This window comes from Megascapheus bottae, chromosome 5, assembly GCF_031878675.1.
Source record: "Megascapheus bottae isolate mThoBot1 chromosome 5, mThoBot2.hap1, whole genome shotgun sequence".
In the NCBI taxonomy this organism is placed as follows: domain Eukaryota; kingdom Metazoa; phylum Chordata; class Mammalia; order Rodentia; family Geomyidae; genus Megascapheus; species Megascapheus bottae.
Genome location: NC_143513.1, coordinates 38,119,373 through 38,141,797, shown reverse-complemented (window position 1 = coordinate 38,141,797; position 22,425 = coordinate 38,119,373). Strand labels below are relative to the sequence as shown.

General features: G+C 39.1%; 1 protein-coding gene and 1 long non-coding RNA gene across 6 annotated transcripts in view; one reads left to right on the top strand and one right to left on the bottom strand.

The window, feature by feature from the left end:
- Positions 1–10,883, top strand: part of LOC150063225 (uncharacterized) — a 71,342-nt gene extending 60,459 nt beyond the window's left edge. For 2 of the 5 annotated variants that reach the window (XR_016535503.1, XR_016535505.1), the window contains 2 exons: positions 9,943–10,032; positions 10,591–10,883. This is a non-coding gene — a long non-coding RNA (uncharacterized LOC150063225). Of the gene's footprint in view, positions 1–2,369; positions 2,477–7,072; positions 7,141–9,942; positions 10,033–10,590 lie in introns of those variants that run through there. The other 3 variants (XR_016535507.1, XR_016535506.1, XR_016535504.1) reach the window with 3 other exon arrangements.
- Magi2 (membrane associated guanylate kinase, WW and PDZ domain containing 2) overlaps positions 1–22,425 on the bottom strand; it is a 1,234,376-nt gene that overhangs the window by 117,204 nt on the left and 1,094,747 nt on the right. The window contains exon 16 of the mRNA XM_090332908.1: positions 11,497–11,745. Within this exon, the coding sequence (XP_090189034.1) occupies positions 11,497–11,745 (249 nt within the window). The remainder of the gene's footprint in view (positions 1–11,496; positions 11,746–22,425) is intronic.

Genomic DNA, 22,425 nt, shown 5'->3' with positions numbered 1-22,425 from the left:
GATCTTCTATATTTTGTCACAGCAGCAGAAAATGCTCTGAGACAGGCATTCTCTCGTCCCAACATTTAAGTCTACCTTCTAAGGGTCAGTTGACTACTTTTATGACAGCAAGCATAGTTCCTGATTTAGGAGTTTCTTTTCTTCATTCTATGTTCTAAAGAAGTTATTTATATCCTCTATCCCTCCCCCCCTTCCCTTTCCTCCTTCCTTCCTTCATTCCTTTCCTTCTTCCTTCCTTTTCTCCTCTTTTAATGCCCTTTCTCTCTTCTTACTTCTTCCCCTTCTCTAATTCTCTACATAATTCTCTCATCTACATTTCTAAGTAATAGTTTTATACAGAAATTTCTTTTTCTTAGCTTCAGTGTACCTATTTACTTTCTACTAAACTATGGCCTACTTTGCACTATTATTATAAAAATTTCTATTTGTTAGCTTGCATCTATTTATTTTCTTCTAGATTATGGCATAATTTGCACTATTGTGCATGTTATGTTCACTTCTTATTCCAGAATGGTTATTATCACTGTTTTTAGTTAAGTCAATGGCACTGTTTATGATTATCTTGTTTACTGTCTGTGACTTCATTTCTTTTCTTATATAATTTTCTCTCATTCCCACCCTGAATCATTGCCATGTCTTTGTTTTCTCCTGTAATCAATTAACTTATTTCTCTGGATGCCTTCTTTCCAGAGCAATCAGATTTCTCCTAGATTAGTTTCATATCCTGGGATTCTTGTTGCACTCCAAGGAAAATTGCACATTTCACTAATGTCATCTTTGACTTCCACTTTTATTTTTTCTGAGACATATTCTGTAGTAGTTTTCTAACAAAGTATGCATGAGAGAAAATGTTGTTTTCAATTCTTAACATCTGAAAATGTAGAATTGTAGCTTACAATTCTAAACCATATAAAATTCTGTTTTCCTTAGTATTTCTTATCTCTTCAGTATTGCTACAGTTCTTTCTCCAATATTTTTGAGCTCCATGTCTGTGGATTTAACCAAGCATGATAAGTTTTCTTGTTATTAATCTCTAAAAATACAATAAAACAACTATTTACATAGTGTTTTATTGTATGTGGTATCATAAACAATCTAGAGATGATGTAAAGTAAATAGAAGAATGTTTTGGTTATGAATATATATATACATATTACTCAGTTTTCTATTAGGGAGATTTATATTCCTGGATTTTGATGGCTTCTTAGAACCGGTTTTCATGGATACTAAGAAATTAGTTTTTTCATTCTTGTATATAAGAGATTTACTTTTACTTTTCAGAGCCTGGGTAGGAAGTCTGTGAGATTCTTATCTTCAATTAAACACCAAAAAACCGAAAGTAGAGCTGTGGCTTATGTGGAAGCATTATAGCCTTGAGCAAGAGCAGCTCAAGATAGCACCTAGGCCTTGAGTTCACGTCTCACGACTGGCACAATATCGTCAGTCATGGAGCCCTACCCCTAGGCCTGGGCATTGTCCCCGGGCTCTTCAGCTCAAGGCTACCGCCCTACCTCTGGTACCAAAGGACCACTTCCGGTTTTCTGGTAGTTAATTGGAGATAAGAGTCTCATGGTCATTAGTGCCTGGGCTGGCTTTGAACTGTGATCCTCAGATCTCAGCCTCCTGAATAGCTAGAATTACAGATGTGAACCACCTCACCCAGCATAAGTGATTTTTGTGTTCTATCCTGAGTTTTATTAAGTTCTGAGCCTCTCTTAATTTCTAAAGAAAAAAGTGAATCTATATTATCCACACCAAATTCTGGTTTCCTCTGATTACTAAATGTGTTGTTATTGATTCTGTCTTAAAACATTTTGTCTATTCCAATTATTTTTATTCCTTATAATACCTTTCTGTCTAAGAAATGGAAGGCAATAAACATATTATCATTTCATCACCACCAATCAGAAACAGGAAAAGTCTTTTGTAAATTTAAATTCATGTTATCATCAATATTTTGTGTCTCAGAGATTGGAAATCTACTTAAGAAAAATTTCAAGTAATTTATGTACTCAAACCTAAAAAGCTGATTGCTTTATAGCTTTGAAAGATAAAAATATGAGGGACAACTATATCTGATTATGTGTTTCGAAAATATCATGATCTTGAGCTGGGAGTTTTGCCTAGTGGTAGAGTGCTTGCATAACATTCATGAAGACCAGGTTTCAATTTCTGGGTATCACATACATAGATAAAAGCTGGAAGTGGTGCCGTGGCTCAAGTGGTAGAGCTTTAGCTTTGAGAAAGCCCAAGGACAGTGCTCAGGCCCTGAGTTCAAGCCCCACAACTGGCAAAAAATGTCACGATCTTACATTTCATCAACTCCAGCTTTAAAATGTTCAATAAAAATCATACTTTCTTTGCTCTAGGTCTCTCTATCCAGTGCTTCTTGAAGCACTTGAGACTTCACACCTATCAATGGACCTGATGTGAATAAATTTCTCAGCAAGCCCAGTAAAAATGGTTGATGGTTACAAGCAAGCGTTACTGACAAGTCATGTTTCTCATTTTTACAGATGTAGTGCATTCTATCTCTGCCATCTCCTTTTTCCTTGATAGCCATAGAAATTGTGTTTTGTAAAAAGTCACTTGGCTATCTTCACACAGTTTCCCTGTTACAATAGGTAAATGTCAAAAGCAATCAGGTGCAATATTAGCCATCCATTGTATTCCCCTAAGCCCTGCAGCAGATAATAACTTCTTGCAATATTTTCTTAATGTAAATGGAAACAGATACTAACCCTGGCAAATGATCCCTCCTGAGCCAGCTGTCCTTTTCAATATGTTATCCTGGCGATTACATGAATATTTATTGGCTTTTCAGTTTCTTGCAGAAGCCAAAGTTCTAAGAGGGTCTAGCAAGTATAACTTGAAATCATGCAATTTTTCATGACTTAAATGATCATATATGACAAGGCTACCAAGCCAAGTGTACAGGAACCAGAGGATCTTGATCAGATATAAACTTGTAATAAGGTCTCTGAATGGTCAGATAAATTATGTCAATTACCATCACCATTTTTCCTCTCAAAGTTTTATACACTTTAATTCCATTTGAATTTCTGCTATTAAGTATTTTCTTTCATAAAACATTGTAACCACATGCATTTTCACTTTCACTAAGCAATATTTTGCATCCTATTATCTGTTTCCATAATAATTTTATATAAGGCAGTCATGACCAAATGGGTTTTTTTTTTTTTGCCAGTCCTGGGCTTGAGCTCAGGGCCTGAGCACTGTCCTTGGACTTTCTCAAGGCTAGAGCTCTACCACTTGAGCCTCAGCACCACTTACGGCTTTTTTCTATGTATGTAGTACCAAGGAATCGAACCCGGGTCTTCATGCATGCTAGGTAAGCACTATAACCACTAGGCCAAACTCCCGGCCCCCAAATGCGTTTTTTTTTTGTTGTTGTTGTTTGCTTTTTTTTTTTTGTAGGATGTGGGGGCTTGAGCTCTGGACCTGAGTGCTGTCCCTGAGCTCTTCAGCTCAAGGCTACCGCCCTACCCCTGGGCCTGGGCATTGTCCCTGGGCTCTTCAGCTCAAGGCTGTCTTTGAACCACAGTCCTTGGATTGTGGACGTGGACAAGCATGACCTTTGGCAGATCCCATGAAAGCCCTCAGTAGCTATGACAGGAGCTTGGAATTTATCTTACTGCCAGATGGATTCTGGTAGTTTAAATGAGATCACCAGGAGCAGGATGGTGGCAGTGTGAGTGGAGGTGGAGCAGGGAGGAATGCAGGAGCAGCAGAGTCGGGGAGGAAGCTGGGAGGGTAGAGTTATGAGGCTGGTCCTGGACTGTGTAATCAGTATGGTGGTTACTGGCCACATATGGTCATATGAATGACCGGAAATTAACTGCACTTCCTCAGCCACAGCCGCCTCATTTCAGATGCCCCAGGGCCACATGTGGCTGGTGGCTACTTGTGGGATCGTGGAGAGGGATGCATTGCCTTTACTGCAGAGGATGCAGATCCTCATCCCCAAGGGAATGCATCCCCAGGTGCCGTGGTGGTGGAAAGAGTCCATAATATTAATTTAATCTGAATAACACATTGTCCTAATCTCTCCAGAGTGATCAATACAGCTATGTATAAATTCAGCCACACATGAATGCAGATTCCTGAAAATTCACTGTGAAGCTTGTGACCACACACATTGACTGGCACTAAGATTTAGCATGGATATTAGTAGCCAATGAGACAATCAGGTTGTATTGTACTTTAAGTTTTTCACATTCTTACAGTTATGTCTCTGATTTTCATCCCACCATTCCTCTGGCAAACCAAATAAACATTAGATTTGTTCTAGGTTGGGATATACTTCTTTTATCTCATGTTATTTCAACTACTTGGTGCCAGAGAACATAACACCGTCTTCCTTGCTTTCTGGAAGCCCCTCTTATCTATTTGCCCCTCTTCTCCAACAGGTGGTTATCTGTGCAAAACAAATTCTAGTCTGGCTCAGAGAAGTAAGAAGTGAGATAGAATAATGCAAACACTACTTGCATGCCTTATAGCTCATTTAATTCTCTCTGGCACTGTAAAAAAACATTTAAAAAAATGACATTTTGAATGGTGACCTCTGTGTACAACTATTTAAAGATAATTAAAAGCAAACAAGAAGAAAATAGAGGTACAATTTATAAAAGAATGCCTAATGATTCGAATCATCACTCAGAGGTGCCTGGCTGATTAATCTGCAGGTATGATTATTATGAGAATAATGTAGTAGGAACAGAAATTCAGCTTAAATTGACACTGTTGGATGGCCAAATAAGAAAATAAACAGTGTTTACTAGGATCTGGTAGGGTAGAAAATAAAACAAAGGCACTTACTGAGTCCTGGCTGAAATCTGGCCCTTAAAAAAGAGTGCACATGTAACATTGATATTACAAGACAATATGTTAGGAATGAACTTTACAACATAGGGGGTGGGGGAGGGAAAGTGGGAGACAAACTTGGGAAGAAAGAATGTACTTACTACCTTATGAATGTAACTGTAACCCCTCTATACATAAGCCTGATAATAAAATTAAAAAAAGAAATGCACATGTGAAAAATATTTCCCACTTTTTTGACACAGCTAAACAAAAACAATATGTGACAGTACTGTGTTCACCTAACAATATGCTTTTAAATGATTGCACATATGAAATCAATTTTATTAGACAGCTATATTTTATGTGGTTGACTGTTGGAGAAAAAGAAGATAAATAAAATTAAAGATAATGCAGTACAATTTAAGGAACAGAAAGAATGAGTATATATTTACATATATTTGTATATGTGAAATAGAAAGAAAAAGTATGTTGTGCAGAAGTGGCCTGAAGGTACTGGGTTGAATTGAACTAAATGGAAGATTAATGGGCATTTTCCATGGATGAGGTGATGTCTATACCTGAGGTCTGGGTCTCTCCTCAGCTGCAATCTCTGGGTATTACCCAGTGAGTTACAAAGAGCTGTAAGATTTCAGCCCAGAGGAAATAGCGACCCATCACCTATTTATGAGCTTTCAAGACCATTGAATAGCTACAGGAAAGAAGACAACCACTTCCTGCTTCTGACTGGAGATTTTTTTGAACATAATGATAAAACCCTCCTGAAAATGATTCCCTAGAGGAAGCAATTGATGATTTATGAGGTCCATTCAAACAGTAAGAAAAATGGTCCACAGTTTTTAAATCCACTGTGAGTACTCACAGATGTTTTTATTGGTTGCATTGCTCCTCTTCTTGCAAATAAATAAGAATGACCGTACTTCAGCAGACTTATTCTTTAAATGATCTCTAAATCTGCTAATGCCAAGAAGCAAAATGTTTACATTTGTATTTCTATCTTGATAAATGCTTTGCATTCAGCTATCAGAGCTCACAGAATTTGCTGCAAAATCTCTTTGTATGCCTGTTTGTTTACTGATGGGTCCTGTCAACTAAATCTTAATTTGGGTATAAAACTAGTCATGTTCAGGATTGAGAAGATTGATTTGAATCAATAGGTGCTATTTATTCTGATCTAAGCTAGGTATGATCCTATGGAATAATCATGTGATTTAGAAGTTATTCACTGGCGGTGGAAGTGGTTGTTTTTGTTAATGAAGACTGTGAAATGAATAAATAATTTGAAGTAATACTTTATTTTCCTGTCTAGGAGTTTGTAATTTGTGCTGGGGGGAGGGGTGGGTTGCTCACAGGGATGAATGACAACAGGGACAGTGAATACTAGGATAAGATGAGCTACAGAGCCTAAGGACCCTGTCTGGCCCTTCAGAGAAGCAGGGCTTTGCAAACCAGATGCTAATAACTAGAGAAGCTATCTAAGGCACAGAGCCAGCTTCTGCATTGCTGATTTTCTAGGGTGCCCTCTCATCTGAGACTTCACCAATCCCCGAGCTGACTACTGAATCATTTACCTAGTTTGTGTGCAACTGATGGGAAATCTATATTCTGGGATGGTTCTCCAGTTTACTTTATTATGGTGTAATGTCTTATGCTGGACAAAAATCAGCTTGCACATAAGCGATCCTAAGCAATTCTTCCCTAATCAATCCTTTCATCCTTCACTAATTCTCAGACTGTTGCTTTCTGCCTTAACTGGGTTTACATACAGGGCAAGTTCAAATGGAGCATGTTTTCAGATTTACTTCTGATGAAGGGCAGCTTGATCACTACGGAGGATTTAAATCCATCTCATCAGCATCAATTACAGGATAGCCCTTGGAGAGCATGCTACCAGGAATTGTGACAGATTCTGAGAAATGTCAGAATTTGTGTGTTTCTGATCATCTTTGTGGGGGATGGGTAGAGGCAAAGCAGAAGCCCATGAACCATTAAGATGATAATAGCGGTAGTATAAGATACGTAGATTGAAGGAAAGATATAGGGTCACAACCAATTAGACAAGAATTTTATACATGTAAGAATAAAAGAAAACCCAAGGGAGGTGGGCGAGGGCTCAGGCCTTTACAAACACGAATGGGACCGACTACCTTTACTTCTATGTTGATTTGTGGCGTAATCTAACTTAGAGCTGGAAGAAGATGTAAAAAATCACATCTCTGTTACATTTTAGATGAGGCTGCAGCAAAGAAAAACCATATGACCTGGCAGTTGGTGGATGAGCCGGAGTAAAGCTTAGGTTGGTTGTCCAATGCTCTCTTCATTTCATTAAATATCCTTGTTAGGATGTGACTGAAGTGACCTTGGCTTTTCCTTTAATGTTCTGCCTCTCTCGAGTTCCAATGACAGTCAGTGGCCAGGTAGCTGATGGACAAAAGTCTAATCCCCTTCAGGTGTTTCGGTAAAAGTATCACAGAAATCCCTCACAAGTGAATGGCTCTCTACGATTTTAGAGACATCAAGGACATTTCGAGAAGGTCACGAGGGCATTTTGCCAAAGCTGAAGAGCTCTTTTCCTGAATATATGATAATAGCAGGCCTTAGGGAAAATCAGCAATGACCAGGTTCAAACTCCAGCTTGTGCCAGAGAAAGTACACGGGAAGAAGCACATTTTCGGCAGGAGGATAGAGCTGAAAGACTGCTGAGGAATTACCAGCTTGTTAGGCAATGATGCACTTGCAGATAAAGACAGAAACTTGAGTCAATACCATTTGGAAAAGATGAATGAAGGGAAAAGGATTGAGATGATCGCTCCCTGCTGTGGAATGCTTGATGCTGTGGAATCCTGAATACTCTCTGCTTTACAGGCAGTTCAGGCTTGTACCTCAGTTTATGTATTCCCTCAACAGACTGTCCACTTCTGATGTCCACACTTCCCTTGTATGTCAACCCTATAAATTCCAACAGACCCTTCCTAACAAATGATAGAAAAAGTGGAGCCTCAGGCTCACTCTTATTTCATTACCTGTAGTAAATCCGTTCGGACTGCTCTGGTGGGAAAGCAAATGTGGTGGGGTGCAGGATGCTCCTGGAAGGACAGGTTATAGCCTGGTACTAAAACCTAGATGTCAAGACTCAGGCCTTGAGCTAGGAAGGCCCAAGAGCCATCCTAATAAATGTACTGCACAGAACCACTGGGGCATTTTTATAGAGCAGACATCTGATTCACCCAGCGTTCACCACTCCGCCCTGCCCTAATAATATTCACTAGGGATATAAAATAATGTTTGTACAGAGATTCTAAAGGGTGTAGATTTGAGCCTAAAGTTTGATGTTTTTCATTACTTTTCTGGCTTACTGGTCATGCATTCTAGAAAGATAAGCTTGAAATTTTGGCCTGAAGTTTCAACAAAGGCTCTCTCATCTGGATTGCTGTAGCAGTCACTCAGCTAACTGCCCCTGCTGGTGCAGGCTGTAGGTTGATGGGTGATGAGAAGGAATATGTTCCCAAGAGGCTGACATAGGAAAAGGGGACGCTGGTTCTCTAAGATATGCTTGTCTTCTATATGGATTCAGCTGCCTGGCTCTGACTAATAGGTGACTGACAGCTTATGTGAATTCTGCATTACTGAAAAGAGCTGCTAGAGCTAGTGCCATTCTATCTGATTCCTTTAACCTTCAACACAACCTTAGGATATAGAGATTAAAAAGACTTTCCCTTCCCTTCGCCTTCCGCTCCCTTGGGCTTCCACTCTCTTTGTCTTCCCCTTCCGCTTCCCTTCCCTTCCCTTCCTTTCCCTTCCTTTCGCTTCCTTTCCCTTCCCTTCCATTCCCCTCCCCTCCCTTTGCCTTCCCTTCCCTTTCCCTTCCCTCCCCTCCCTTTGCCTTCCCCTCCCCTCCCCTCCGCCTTCCCCTTCCTTGCCCTTCCCCTTCGCCTTCCCTTCGCCTTCCCTTCCCTTCCCTTCCCTTCCCTTCCCTTCCCTTTCCTTCCCTCCCCTCCCCTTCCCTCCCCTTCCCTCCCCTTAGCCTTCCCTTCCCTTCCCTTCCCTGTCAGGGCTTATGCTGGCTTCAAAATGTTATCTTCAGGTTTTAGTCTCCTGGGTAGCTAGTAGATAACAAGTGTCAGCTGCCAGTGTCTGGCTAAAGTGATCATTTCTTTATAACCAAGAAAGAAGAAGCCCAAAGAAGTCATGGAAGTTCAAGTCACATGACTAGTAATGACAAAACCAGACTTCCAGTCCAGTAATTGCAGCATCTCAGATGTTAACCACACTATGGTGTTCCTATCAAAGGCATAAGGGCCTTGGGCAGCAATGAAAAGGCTTCAGTAGTCAAGGAAGCAGAGCAACAAATGAAACCCCGAACACGTTGTGATAATAATCCTTGGACTGGGATAAAACTGAAAAAGACAAGCAGCAAAGTTCTGGGAATAACTGTGACTCTGGAGTACCTGATAGCCTCATTCAATCTCAGTCTCACAGGGCCTAAGAATTCTTGATAGTTTGATAATGGATATGATGCTCCAAGGTTGTTTTTTGTTTTTGTTTCTGTTTTACAATTCATGAAGCACTTAACATTTCTCTTCAAAACCAGAGATCAAACTTTTTACAAAAGGTAAGTAGGAGACAGCATCAACTCCGGGAACCTTTTAGGTGTATGTTACAAATTATATACCATAAGTACAACCTGTCAGCAGTGTAATGGCTGCTGTTGCCACAGAGCATGGGGCAGGCTAGGTTTTACGCTCAAAAGAAATAAATATATAAAGAAAAAAGAAGCCACAAGGCACCAGGCATCATGAACTAATAGAATAGATTTCCATTTTTCTAGGGTAATATAAAGGCATATCATCTTGAAAGTAGCTTGTTTTTACCAAGGTCAATGTGATCTCACTTGGTAGGCAGATAATTTCACACATTAATTGTAGGCATCAATGTTTGTTTTACCCCCAAAATGTACTTATGCACATATTTTATTTGCAATAGAAAACATACACATTTAGAAAGAGAGCTGTCACATTTTACATAAAACTGAGACCTTAAATACATGCTTAACATTTTTACTGTGGTAGTAAACATTTTATTTTTATTCTACTCCTCTAGGTATTCTGCCCCAATAAACAATTTGAATGACTGGAATAGCTACAAAAGCCTCAGTGAACATTTTGCCCAAGTGTAAATTATTGGAAAGTGGTTTGTATAATTCATGAAAATCTTTAGTCTGGTGTCCTTTTAATCTTAGTGAACCCATCGCACTGACAGAAGCCTGCTTTTTGACTATGCTTAAAGACTGGATTTATTTCTTGAGCTTACCATAAAAAGAAAAAGAAATGAAATTGTACTTTCAGATGTATGTAATTTCGTGGCCTCTGCACATATTTGTGGATGTTAAATGCTTCTACAGTTTTCTCTCTTGAATTTGTCATGGCTCAAGCTAAATGGAACAATTCTGTCCATGTAGTTCTGGTAGTTTTTTTTTTTGGATAACATTAACTTCATATAAATATGTTATTTACTCACAAGGATTTGATTTTGTTTTGTTTAGTATCACTTGGCATTTATGCCTCTCTCAGTTCCCATGTGCTGGAAAAGACTGCAACTTACAATTAATTTTCAGGACTGAAAACTGGTTGCAACTTTTATTTTTTCTTTTAAGTTCCTGCATTCTAGTGTTTCTGTTCATAGCATTTTGAAGGAAGGCACATCAATATAAACAATGGCAATTGTCCTGTCTCGTTTTTTTTCCTACAGTTTGCTGGCTGCTGAATGAGTTCTGGGATACTGCTTCCAAGAGGGAAAAGACTAAGGAAGCCCAGAAGTATATGACAATGACCAACTAGATTACCTCTCCCCATCATACACACTTATAGAACATTAGAGTCGGAGGGTCCACAGATGTTGAATCCATCCAGTCCTTTCCTTATACACCTTACAGGAAGACTCAATAAGACTGCCTTACAGGGCTGTTTAAAAGACCTATGTCTTGTGCTTCCATCTTTGACTGTCCAATTTTATTTTCTATGAGCATCTTCCAAAAATAAGAAATAAAAAGTCCGATTTCAGCCTATGCCTTTTTGTTGGTTCCTGTACACTTAGAAGACTAGAATACAGACATCTTACCAACAGTGTAGGGATCCTGTCCCTTTGGCTCTTGCCTCATTTTATGTCTTAATTTTGTGCCACTTTGGTCGCTCTACCACAGTCACACGGAGCTTCTGTTCCTTCCTTGAGCACCAAGTGCCTGGGCTCCTTGGCACCTGCAGGCTGCAGTGTTCACTGCTCTTCCCTTGCTTCTCATGCTTTGTAAGTCTTATTTTATTCTACTGAACAGCTTACAATCACAACAGAAGCATCCCCTGACTGACCATAAAAGCCAGCACTCCACCTTTCCCAGCAGCATCACCCCATCACTCTGTCTTGTTTTCCTCCCAACTTGCAAATGAAGGAAGAACCTTAGTAGTTCTTCTACCCCTTCTTGAGCCAAAGGCTAGCAAGATTTGGCTAATCTGGATAATTTAGATTTCTTTGTGCCCATAGCCTGACTATGTCATCAGAGTATCGACAGCTATCCTCTGATCCATTTGTCTGTTGTCTCCCACCATAAGAACAAACTAGAACAAGATCATTTCTCAGAGAACAAGTGAGGCAGTCACTTACTTATGGTGGATCCAGACTCAGGTCTGTTCAGGGAGCTGATGATGACAAAGCCAAAGCCCTCGTTCTCCTTGCGGTGTATGACCACATCGCTGGTCTGCAGGCTGTGGGAGGCGAAGCCCTCAGGGGGTGAAGCATTGCTACTGGGGGCAGCGTGGTTGCTGTTGGTGTAGGTTGCGTAGTCACTTCGTGGAGAGCTGTGGTGGGTTGATACCGAACCTGGACTCCTTCCATTTTCTGGGCAGGGCTCCCCTGGAAAACCATTTTACACAGGAATTCAGTTATTCATGAAACGGCTTAACAATGTCTTATAGTCATTGTTCTACAAACAAATATCGTTGTAAAACTGACTGACTGGCTTCTCTTCCTCTACATTCCCAGAGCAAATGAAGGGCTAGAAACCTAGTCTTTTACTCAGTCCTAGTCTTCACAAGAAACCAAGAGAAAACCAGTATCAGCCTCTTCTGTTTTGCTATGTGTTGGTATTTTGTTCTTGAAGAGCCAGGGGCTCTGTTTACTTTTGGATATTGAGTCTGTTGGATGTGTAATAACTATCTAAAAGTGATAAACTATATTGTGTATATGAATCCTTTATAGAACTTGTTTTTAAAAAAACACAAGTGCACATCTTCATGCTTATCTGAAAACTTTTTTCAATAGGTCTGGAGAAGATGGGGCATAGGGATTCGATCAAATGTCAATGCCTCTGAAGAATGCAGCTGGAGATGTGAGTTGGGCTATTAACTCACAGGAGGATCACTTAGCATAATCCATCATTATATTTGTAAAAATGTATCAGCTGCCAGTGGCTTATACATAATCCTAACTACTCTGGAGGTTGAGATTTGAGGATTGTCATGCAAAGCCAGCCCACGCAGCATAGTCTATGAGATTTTTATTTCCAATTAATCATTTAAAAAATCTGGAAGCAGAGCTATAGATAAAGTGGCAATCTTCTAGTCCTGAAGAAAAATAAAACAAAAACCAAAAACAAATCTCAGGGATAGGACCCAGACCCTAAGTTCAAGTGCTAGGACTGGTACACCAGATTTTTTTTTCTTTTTTAAAAGAATTTTATTTTTTATTGTTAGGATAATGTATAGAGAAGTTACAGTTACAGTTGTCAGGTAGTGGGTGCATTACTTCTTGAACATTGATACCCCTTCTCATGTTTTTATCACACTCCCCCACCCCATCCCAATCATCTTGTTTTCTCCCCTTCCCATCACTATTTCAAATAAACGTATATACAATATATCAGGTAACAAAGATAGAGTAACCACATGAGATTAATCAGAAGAGGAAAAAAGAGAAAAGAAATAACTATACGTAGTATATTGAGAACAACAATAACAAAGATAAACCTCTTCATTCTATATCCTAGAGTTCATTATGTATAGTCTCATCTTCATGACCATATGTACATAGCTTTTGAGCCCTGCTATAAGAGTCCTAGATGTGTACTAACTATTACAAATGAGGGAAACTATGGAGCCTATGTTCCTTTGGGTCTGACTTATATCACTTAGTATGATTTTTTTTTTCAAACCTTCCCATTTCTTATGAATGAGGTACAGTCATTCTTTCTGATGGCAGCATAGAATTCTATTGTATATAAATATATCTTCTTGATCCACTCATCTACTAAGGGGCATCTGGGATGGTTCCAAATCTTAGCTATGGTAAATAATGCTGCAATGAACATTGTTGTGCTAGTAAGTTTAGTATACTCTTGTTTCTGGACATGTGAGTAAATGCCAAGAAGTGGGATTGCTGGCAGTTGTGGGGGGGGGCTCTAGGATTAGTCTCTTGAGTTATTGATATACTGCTTTCCAGAGTGTTTGAACAAGTTTACACTTCAACCCACAGGGTAGTAAAAATCCCTCCTGGCCACATCCACACCAGCATTTGCTGTTATTAGATTTCTTGATCATGGCCATTCTAACTGGAGTGAGGTGGAATCTCAAAGCTGTTTTGATTTGTGGAATCTCAAAGCTGTTTTGATTTGCATTTTTTAAAAAAATTTAGATTTGCATTTATTTTATGGCCAGAGATGTCGAACATTTCTTTATGTGTCTATAGGCCATTCTTATTTCCTCTTCAGAGAAGTCTCTTTAAAGTCCTTAGCCCATCTTTTAATGGGATGGTTGTTTCTATGAAGATTTGTTTTGGAGAGATTCAATTTTTTGAGCTGTTCGTATATTTTAGATATGAGGCCCTTGTCTGTGACTAGTGAAGATCTTCTCCCACTCTTTGGCCTTTTTTTTTTTTTGTGGGTCATGGGGCTTGAACTCTGGGCCTGGGCACTGTCCCTGAGCTCTTCAGCTCAAAGCTATCATCCTACCCCTTGAGCTACAGCCTCACTTCCCACTCTTTGGCCTTTCTATTTAACTTGCTAGCTATTTCCTTTTCCATACAGAAGTGCTGCGGTTTAATGCAGTCCCATTTGTCCAAACTTTCTTTGATTTGCTGTTTTTCTGGGTCTTTATTAAGAAAGTTTTGACCTGTGCCAAGAAGCCCTAGTGTGACTCCTATTTCTTCTTGTAAAGTTTTCAGGGTATCTGCTTTTACCTCAAATGGGTCTTTGACCCATTTGGAATTAATCCTGGTGCAAGGTGGCATATAAGGATCCAACTTTAGTTTTCTGCAGGTGCTTAACCAGTTTTGCCAGCACCACTTGTTGAAGAGGCTGTCTTTCTTCCAACCTATTTTTTTATTGCTATACATTCTTGTCAGCATTTGGTACTGTTCATGGTGTTGATTTATTATTCTAATACCTATAGTGTGGCTATTTTTCATATATTTTTATTGTGATTAATAGAAGGGTTACATTATATTTGCCAGATAGGAGGTGCATTAATTCACATACATTGATACCCTTTCTCATGTCTTGGTCCCCATTTCCCTCCCCCAACCCTTACCCCTCATCTTGTTTTCCCCCCTTCCCTATCCAATTTCAAATAACTAAATACAAATATATCTAAGATATCAGATAACAAAGGGAGATACTGTAACAATATGAGATAACCAAAAATGGCCTATAGACACATGAAGAAATGCTCAACATCTCTGGTCATAAAAGAAATGCAAATCAAAACAACTCTAAGAGTCCACCTCACTCCAGTTAGAATGGCCAGGATCAAGAAAAGTAATCACAACAGATGCTGGAGGGGATGTGGCCAGGAGGGATCACTACTACACTGTTGGTGGGAGTGCAAACTCGTTCAACCACTATGGAAAGCAGTATGGCAGTGCCTCAAAAGACTAAACATAGACCTCCCCTATGACCCAGCAATTCCACTACTTGGCATTTACCCAATCGTCCAGAAACAAGGACATACTAAATCCACTAACACATCAATGTTCATTGCAGCACTGTTTACCATAGCAAAGATATGGAACCAACCCAGATGTCCCTCAGTTGATGAGTGGATCAACAAGATGTGGTATTTATACACCACAGAATTCTATGCTGCTGTCAGAAAGAATGATATTGCCCTATTTGTAAGGAAATGGAAAGACTTGGAAAAAATCATATTAAGTGAAGTAAGCCAGACTAAAAGGAACACAGACTCAATGGTTTTCCTCATTTGTCATAATTAGTATAAACCTTGGGCTCTCCTATCAGAGCTTTACAATAGAACAAAACCTAGATACATAAGGCCATATAGTATGGCACTAAATGAAAGGACCTCCAGGATATAGAAACAAAAGCCATATAATGAGTGATTGTTGTCCTTAATGTACTATGTTATCCAACCTATTTTTTTGGCTCCTTTATCCCATAGGTCTGTGGGTTGATTGATTTCTGGGTTTTCAGTTCTATTTCATTGGTCCTCAGGTCTGTTCTTGTGCCACTACCAAGCTGTTTTGATTACTATAGCTATGTAATAGAGTCTAACATTTGGTATTGATATTCCTTCAGTGCTGTTTTTTCTGCTAAGGATTGTTTTTGCTGTGTGGGATTATTCCATATGAATTTTTGGATTGCTTTCTCTATTTCTGTAAAGAATGACATTGGGATATTGGTGGGTATTGCATTAACTTTGTAGATAGCCCTTTGTTGAGGCCTGGTTGCCCCCTCTGGAGTCTGTTCACCATTCCTGCTCAGTGGCCATTAAAACTTGGGCCAGGCATTCCTCGCATACCTCTTTTGAGGTATTTTTGTGTACCTGACTCAACTGAACCCCCTAGCACAGGTCCTCACCCCACGCATGCTTTCCTGAAAGTTTGCCCTGACCCTTCGTGATAGCACCGTGGCCTTTTTTCTATTGGTTCTTTTCCCTTCCCTACCTCCCCTTTCCCCCACAGTATATAACTAAGTGCCCAACGCAATAAAGGGAGATCTGCTGCATGTTCATGGCTGACACAGCTCCTGGCTCAGTGTTGTTTTTTCCCCTGGTAATTGGGGGAGGGCTGGGCTATCGGATACTTGCTATCTTGCTCGGCTCCATGGGACTTCAGGCTGGCCCTGGTGTCCTTCTCATACCAGTGTTGCTGGAAAGCAACAGCCCTTGTCAGGACTGCCATTTTCACGATGTTAATTCTTCCAATCCAGGAGCATGGGAGGTTTTTCCACTTCCTTAGTTATGCTTTAATTTCCTTTTTCAGGTTTTTAAAGCTTTCGTCATAAAGGTCCTTTACATCCTTAGTTAAGCTAATTCCCAAGTACACCAGAAAGTTTTGATTGAGATATTGCAGATATTTATAAAACAGAAGAATAATAAAGTGGAAAATGATGACAATTAATGATTCCTTTTTGGGTCTTTAACTATCGTCTCTTATTCAGAACTCTTGAAGGAATCTCATATGCCATGTCAAAACAATCAGCAAAAGTTCCAGTGAAGGTACTTAATAATTAACAGTTCCATTCTTAGCATAGTTTGGATGTAGAATTTCTCTCCAAATCCCATAGTGTTAAAAAATCTTGATCCTCAGTATGCAACACTATGGAGAAGTGGTGGAAACTTTAAGATCTGTGGCCAAGTAGGAATCATTCTGGTCAGGGAATGCACCCTTGAAGGGACTGGGAGATCCCTCACATCCTCTTCTTCCTCTTGTGGTGGTGGTTGTGGTGGGTTACAGAATGATTGTTTTTCTGCGTGCCTCAGCCACAATGTACTGCCAAGTGCTCAAGGCTGTGTGCCAATGGATGATGAATTAGAATCCTTAAAACTATGAGCCCAAAGGAACCTTCACCCTTTATTATTTAACTTGTCTCAGCTATTTGCTGTAGTAATAGGAAGTTGACAAACATGATTCTGAAATGAGAAAGTAAGGAATAAACCTCAACACCAAGAGATGTTCTATAACACCAATGCCTAAGGAAAGATCTGCATTTACTCATAGACTCAGATTTCAAAGACAGCCTTGCATCAATTATACATTTCAAGGAAAGAAATGCAAAACAACTAAGTAATAAAAAGGCTTATTAACATATTAATTTCATGTTTGAAATTACAGAAGAAATGAGGCCCAAACTACTGCTATTACTATTTGATTTTTCTTCAGGATATAATTAGTCGTGTTTTAATAAAAAAAACAGATGCTTTTAATTTATAAAAACATGTACTGAGACAATAGAAGAGCAAAATGTCCACATCAAAATCTTTCCCTCTTTAGAAGTAGAATTTTCAATTTTTGCCAGTGAAATGTATCCTCTTTCTAGGAACACATTGTCTAAGGACAAGCTGTTAAGGCACATGTCCTTTATCAGTCCTTGTGCAAGTTGGCAATAAAGTAATTAGAGATAGCTTGGAAGAAGAAAAACAAACAATTATTATGCTGCTACATTAAATTGAAAATCTCCATGAGTTATTGGACCAAATCAGTAACTAAATGTCATAGTCAGTGACAAGAGAGATCTCATTTTCCGGCTGTCACAGTTTTTAGGAGGCTGGGGGTTTGAGAGCATTGTTTGTCAGCAAATCATCAGCAAAGAAAAATTATCTGTCTTTCCAGTAAATGGCTGGGAGTGGCTCTACCTCAGGTTCTAGAGAGAAAGAAAATGATTGACTGAGTCAATGTGAATGTTCCTGGTAAGTGAAAGAGTCAATTACATGAGCAGAGCGCTTTCCTATTTCTCTTGAGAGTCATCTTTCAATTTGGAGAAAAGGTTTTTTATATTTAGTAAAACTGAGCAGATTTTAAATTAGACTTCCAAGTTCTTTTTTTGGGCTTGCTGTAGGTCCTTTACACTTGAAAACTGGCAACATGATCTCTTTGAGAAATGGACCCTATATCAGTTTTTCCATTCAATTGGATCTGGATACAAAGGAGCCCTTTGTCCTCCTAACCACCCCTCTTGAGAGACACCAACAGGGTTGTTTTAGAATAATACAGTAAAATGTTTAAAATGACTTAACACTGCTACATTTTAAAAACAGTTACCGATTTCCAGGATCCCTGATTCATTTTTCTGGCTCATATACTAAAAGATTCATATAATTTTGTCACTATGCAATATTGAGATAAACTGTTAATTTTTAGGGTTTTCCAGTGATAGTGGAAAGCTCTACTGTGTTGACTGGAAGGGCAGTTTTTGTTGGAGGGCAGGAACATAGATAATGTCTCTGGATGAAGTGGTTTACAACAGGACATTAATGATGGGTCAGGAATTGCTTATGGTTTGTACAATACTGCTGCATTGTACTTATGCTTACTCTTTGTTAAAACCAATTGGCAATGTTTACTAGCAAGGAGATTTTATAGAAATGGAGATACTTGAAATACTGGGAAAATCAACTATAGCTGGGCAATGGATATTCTCTTGGGCATATAACTTGCAGGACCTCATGTGACCCTATGTTTCTTTCAAATGCCAGCTGTTTTTAAATTGATTTACCTACAGAGATAAGAAATCCCCAGGACCAACAGGACCTGTTCAACAAGAAAATGCATTTCTCTCCCAGTCCAGACCTTGGGTTACACTAGACTTCTGTAACTGGTTAGATCTTGCCTGCTTCCAGACCTCACTAGGGTCTTTCCTCAGGAAGCATGACAGGGCTGGAGAGGGTTTATGTCACGTTGAATCATAGGTGAAGCAATGGAGTGTGCATGATCAGAGCCTGATATCTGAGCCGCAGTGTCCGCTTGTGTGTACACTAGGATCCTTGTAGCATGTCAAGCCTGGGATGTGACTCCACAAATGTCAGAGGCTGGCATGTCTTCAGGCATTTGTGTGGACACTTTTGATTTATACCCACCAAGGAAGGCAGCTTGCTAAAATGGGTAACATACTTGCAGACAAAGAGAAGGAGAGTGCATTTAAAATGGACCAAGTATAAGAACCTGAACCAGGGGATGAACCGGAATGGGAAAAACTGGCTAAATTTCTCACCCTGCTGCCAAGAAAACCTTCCCTTTCCTCATCAGACCAAGAATAACTTTCCTTTAGGTGTTAGAAAAAGATGCCGATAGTTTTGGGACTGAGTGTAACATGTTTTGATTAAGTCATAAAACTTCCTTTCACATCAATTCTAGATTTACATTTTAGGAAATTCCTCAGAGACAACCTTCCTCTCAAACAAATGGTGTGCACTCAAAATAATGTGTCATTAGGCTGAATGTTTTGAAGCTGAGCTACTGAGCATATAAATATTTATATTTTCACTATAATAATTAAAGGCACTCTTCTAATGTCCTTGGGGGTAAAAACCACAATTAAATACAGGGGCTGGTGGTATGGATAAGACATATCTAAATGCTAGCTCAGTATGTCAGATCTGTGTTACAATTATGTGGTAAATAAAACTGGAGGGCCTACTATATCATTTATTCCCTTACCCAGTAATTTCTCACTTTTGAGGATCCAGCTTGCTTAACTAGATACGTTGTTTTTATTTTTACAGTGTGTACATTCATTGTAATTTAATATTTGGAAGATGATTTGTGTTATATTAATTTTTGCCCAATGTTGTTAACCTGTCTTCACATAAAAGAATATGTGTGTGAGTGTGTGTGTGGGTGTTCCTTGGCACATAATCATGCAATTATGAAACTAGTGCCCCTGTCTTCAGAGGTGGTTCAGTGTATTTGTAGAGGTCAAGACAAGGATACAATGAACAGCTATAATTCTAATAACTCCTTCCTGGCCTTGCTGCATCATACTGGTCCTTTCAGTGGTTTTATTTATTTATATCTTTTTGAACTCAGGGCCTGGGTACTATCCCTGAGCTTTTCTGTTCAAGCTAGCACTCTACTACTTTGAGCCACAGCTTCACTTCCAGTTTTCTTATTGTAGATAAGAGTCTCACAGATTTTCCTGCCTGGGTTGCCTTTGAACCACGATTCGCAGATCTCAGCCTCTTGAGTAGCTAGGATTATAGGTGTGAGCCCCCAATGCCCAGCTTATACTGGTTCTCTTTTTATGAAGGTGATAATAGTTCCTCTTCACGTTGCTCTGCTTCTGTCTATGTTGCTTGCTCATTTGCCTTTAACTTGGGATCATCCCATTGAAAGCCATGCTGACACTTGGTTTTTGAAGGGAGAGTAATAACAATAAGAGGACCCTTCCTTGAAAAGACATCTCCACTTCCACTTCCATTTGTAACTGTCCTTTGTCCCATTGTGTAAAAGATCACCTCTTCATGCCTTTCAAATCTCTTCCATTTTGTTTTTAGACTCTCAAACTATCCTTTAGCTGAACTTGACTATTTTCAAAACTGATGGGCCTTTCAAAGAAGAGTGGGCTGAATTAACTTGGAATATCTCCTGATGTGAATAAGAAGTCTGCAGCAGAACATTTAAAAAAGAATTCAGATGCATTTGAATTGCACTCAAAAGCCTAACAGACTAAAGTTGGTAAGAACTGTAGTGAAGAGCAGCTTTAGAGAAGTCATGTGACTTACAAATTGGAAGAATACCTTGGTGCAGCATTTGGCATCTATTCCACCAGCTTATGTTGATTCGAACAAAATTTAATTTGTAATAATCAGCCAGTGGCAAAAGGAGCATGAAATTATGTGTGTGCATTGGTTTTGCACTGCACAGTATATTTCCTTGTAAATCAGGTATCATTTTAATTTATCTGTACGCTACAGAACATATAGCACAACAAACTTTCTATTAAAAGAAAACCACTCTTCAGGGAGAAAGACAGATAAATGCTAACCAAGGAAGCATGGTCTTCCTCCTGGCATTTGCCCAAGGATAAGACATAATTCAATGTGTTTTACTTCTTTGGGTCAAGTGGTATGTCATGGATTTCTGAAGACAAATGGCAATAATTAGCAAAACCTCCATCCAATACATGATATATGCTACTCTCTACTGGTGAGGACTGACAATTCTTTGGACTTGTCCTTTTAAGTGATTGCCCTTGCTTAAGTCTAGTTCCTAGAGGACCTCCAAAGAAAAAGATATTTAGTCCAACTGATAAGTCTTATTCTTTTTAGTCATTCACATCCGGTGATCAGCAGTTGGGTCCCTTAAAAAAATCCCAAAATTATATGTAATAGCTTATATAGAAGATCTGTAAATGGATCTGTTACTGGATCCCTATGAGTGGAGTGCCACATATTGAAGATTAGTGCTTGGATCCATTAGGAGTGGAGACCATGTCTAAAAATAAAGGGGGCTGAGTGTAGCATTAAAAACTAAGCTGGAACTAGTTTGGTCTAGTGGTAGAAGACTCGGGTTTGATTCCTCAGTATCACATACATAGAAAAAAATCTGGAAGTGGTGCTCTGGCTCAAGTGGTAGAGCTCTAGCCTTGAGAAAAAGTCCAAGGACAGTGCTCAGGCCCTGAGTTCAAGCCCCATGACTGGCAAAAAAAAAACAAAACAATAAACAAGCTGGTCACTGTTGGCTTATGTCTGTAATCTTAGCTACTCGAGAGGCTGAGATCTGAGAACTGACATTTGAAGCCAGCTAAGGCAGGAAAATCTATGAGACTATAATTGACTACAAATAAATATAAAAAGCCAAAAGCGAACTTGTGCCTTAAATGGTACAGTAATAGCTTTGAACAAGATAAACTCAGAGATAGGCCCTGAGTTCACGCCCTAGGATCAGCACACTGCGTACACACACGCACACGAGTGCATGTACATAAATACACACACAATACATTTCTGGGTTATCACTAGTTCACTGTGGGATACTGCTCAAGGTACACTTTGCATGTTTTCTAACAGGTAATGGGAAGGAGCTCAGTTTGTAAAGGTCCTTCCTGATTCCAGACTTGCTGAGTCTGTATGAGGATACAGAAGCCATTCTGGGATAGCAGTTGATGGGAATTTCACTGGTGCTACTGGTCCTGGGTTGGCAGTACTACAGTATTTTTAGAACATGGGAAATTCTAAGAAAAAACAAGCTATAATCTCTAAATGTAGTTCATTTCCAGATTATAATACACATAGTTCTTAAAATTATGTTACTTTTTTGAGTTAAAATGGTAGGAGAAGCAAATTAGATTACATTATGAATATACGTGCTGATTTACAAAAGTATGTCTTAGCTGGATTCTTTTATGAAACTAAGAAAATAGGTATAAAGGGAATAATTACTTCTAATATATCTGTTTCATCAATTTGGAGCTATAGGAATTATGCCTTCCCAGAGTGAGAGCTGTATTTTTCTACATGGGGTGACAGTTTTATTATTACATTTCATCAGGCTCAACAATGAAAGCTAATTTTCCTCCAGGTACCTTTATTATTGTATCCAAATTCTGTGTGTGTTTCTGTGCATTTTAGTTTTGGTTGTTGTTTGTAAATACAATGTAGGATATTTTCAAAAGCATATTTTCCATGACTGTAATGCTGTTCTTATAAGTAGCATACGACAAAAAGCATACATACATGATGTTGCACCAGGCTTCACTAGAAATGTTTAATGACTACATTTAAAATGTAGGCTTCAAAGACTGAATTCTGTACTAGTGGGGTGGAAGTATGCACTTCTCAAATCAGTTATTTCTTTAGGAGTATC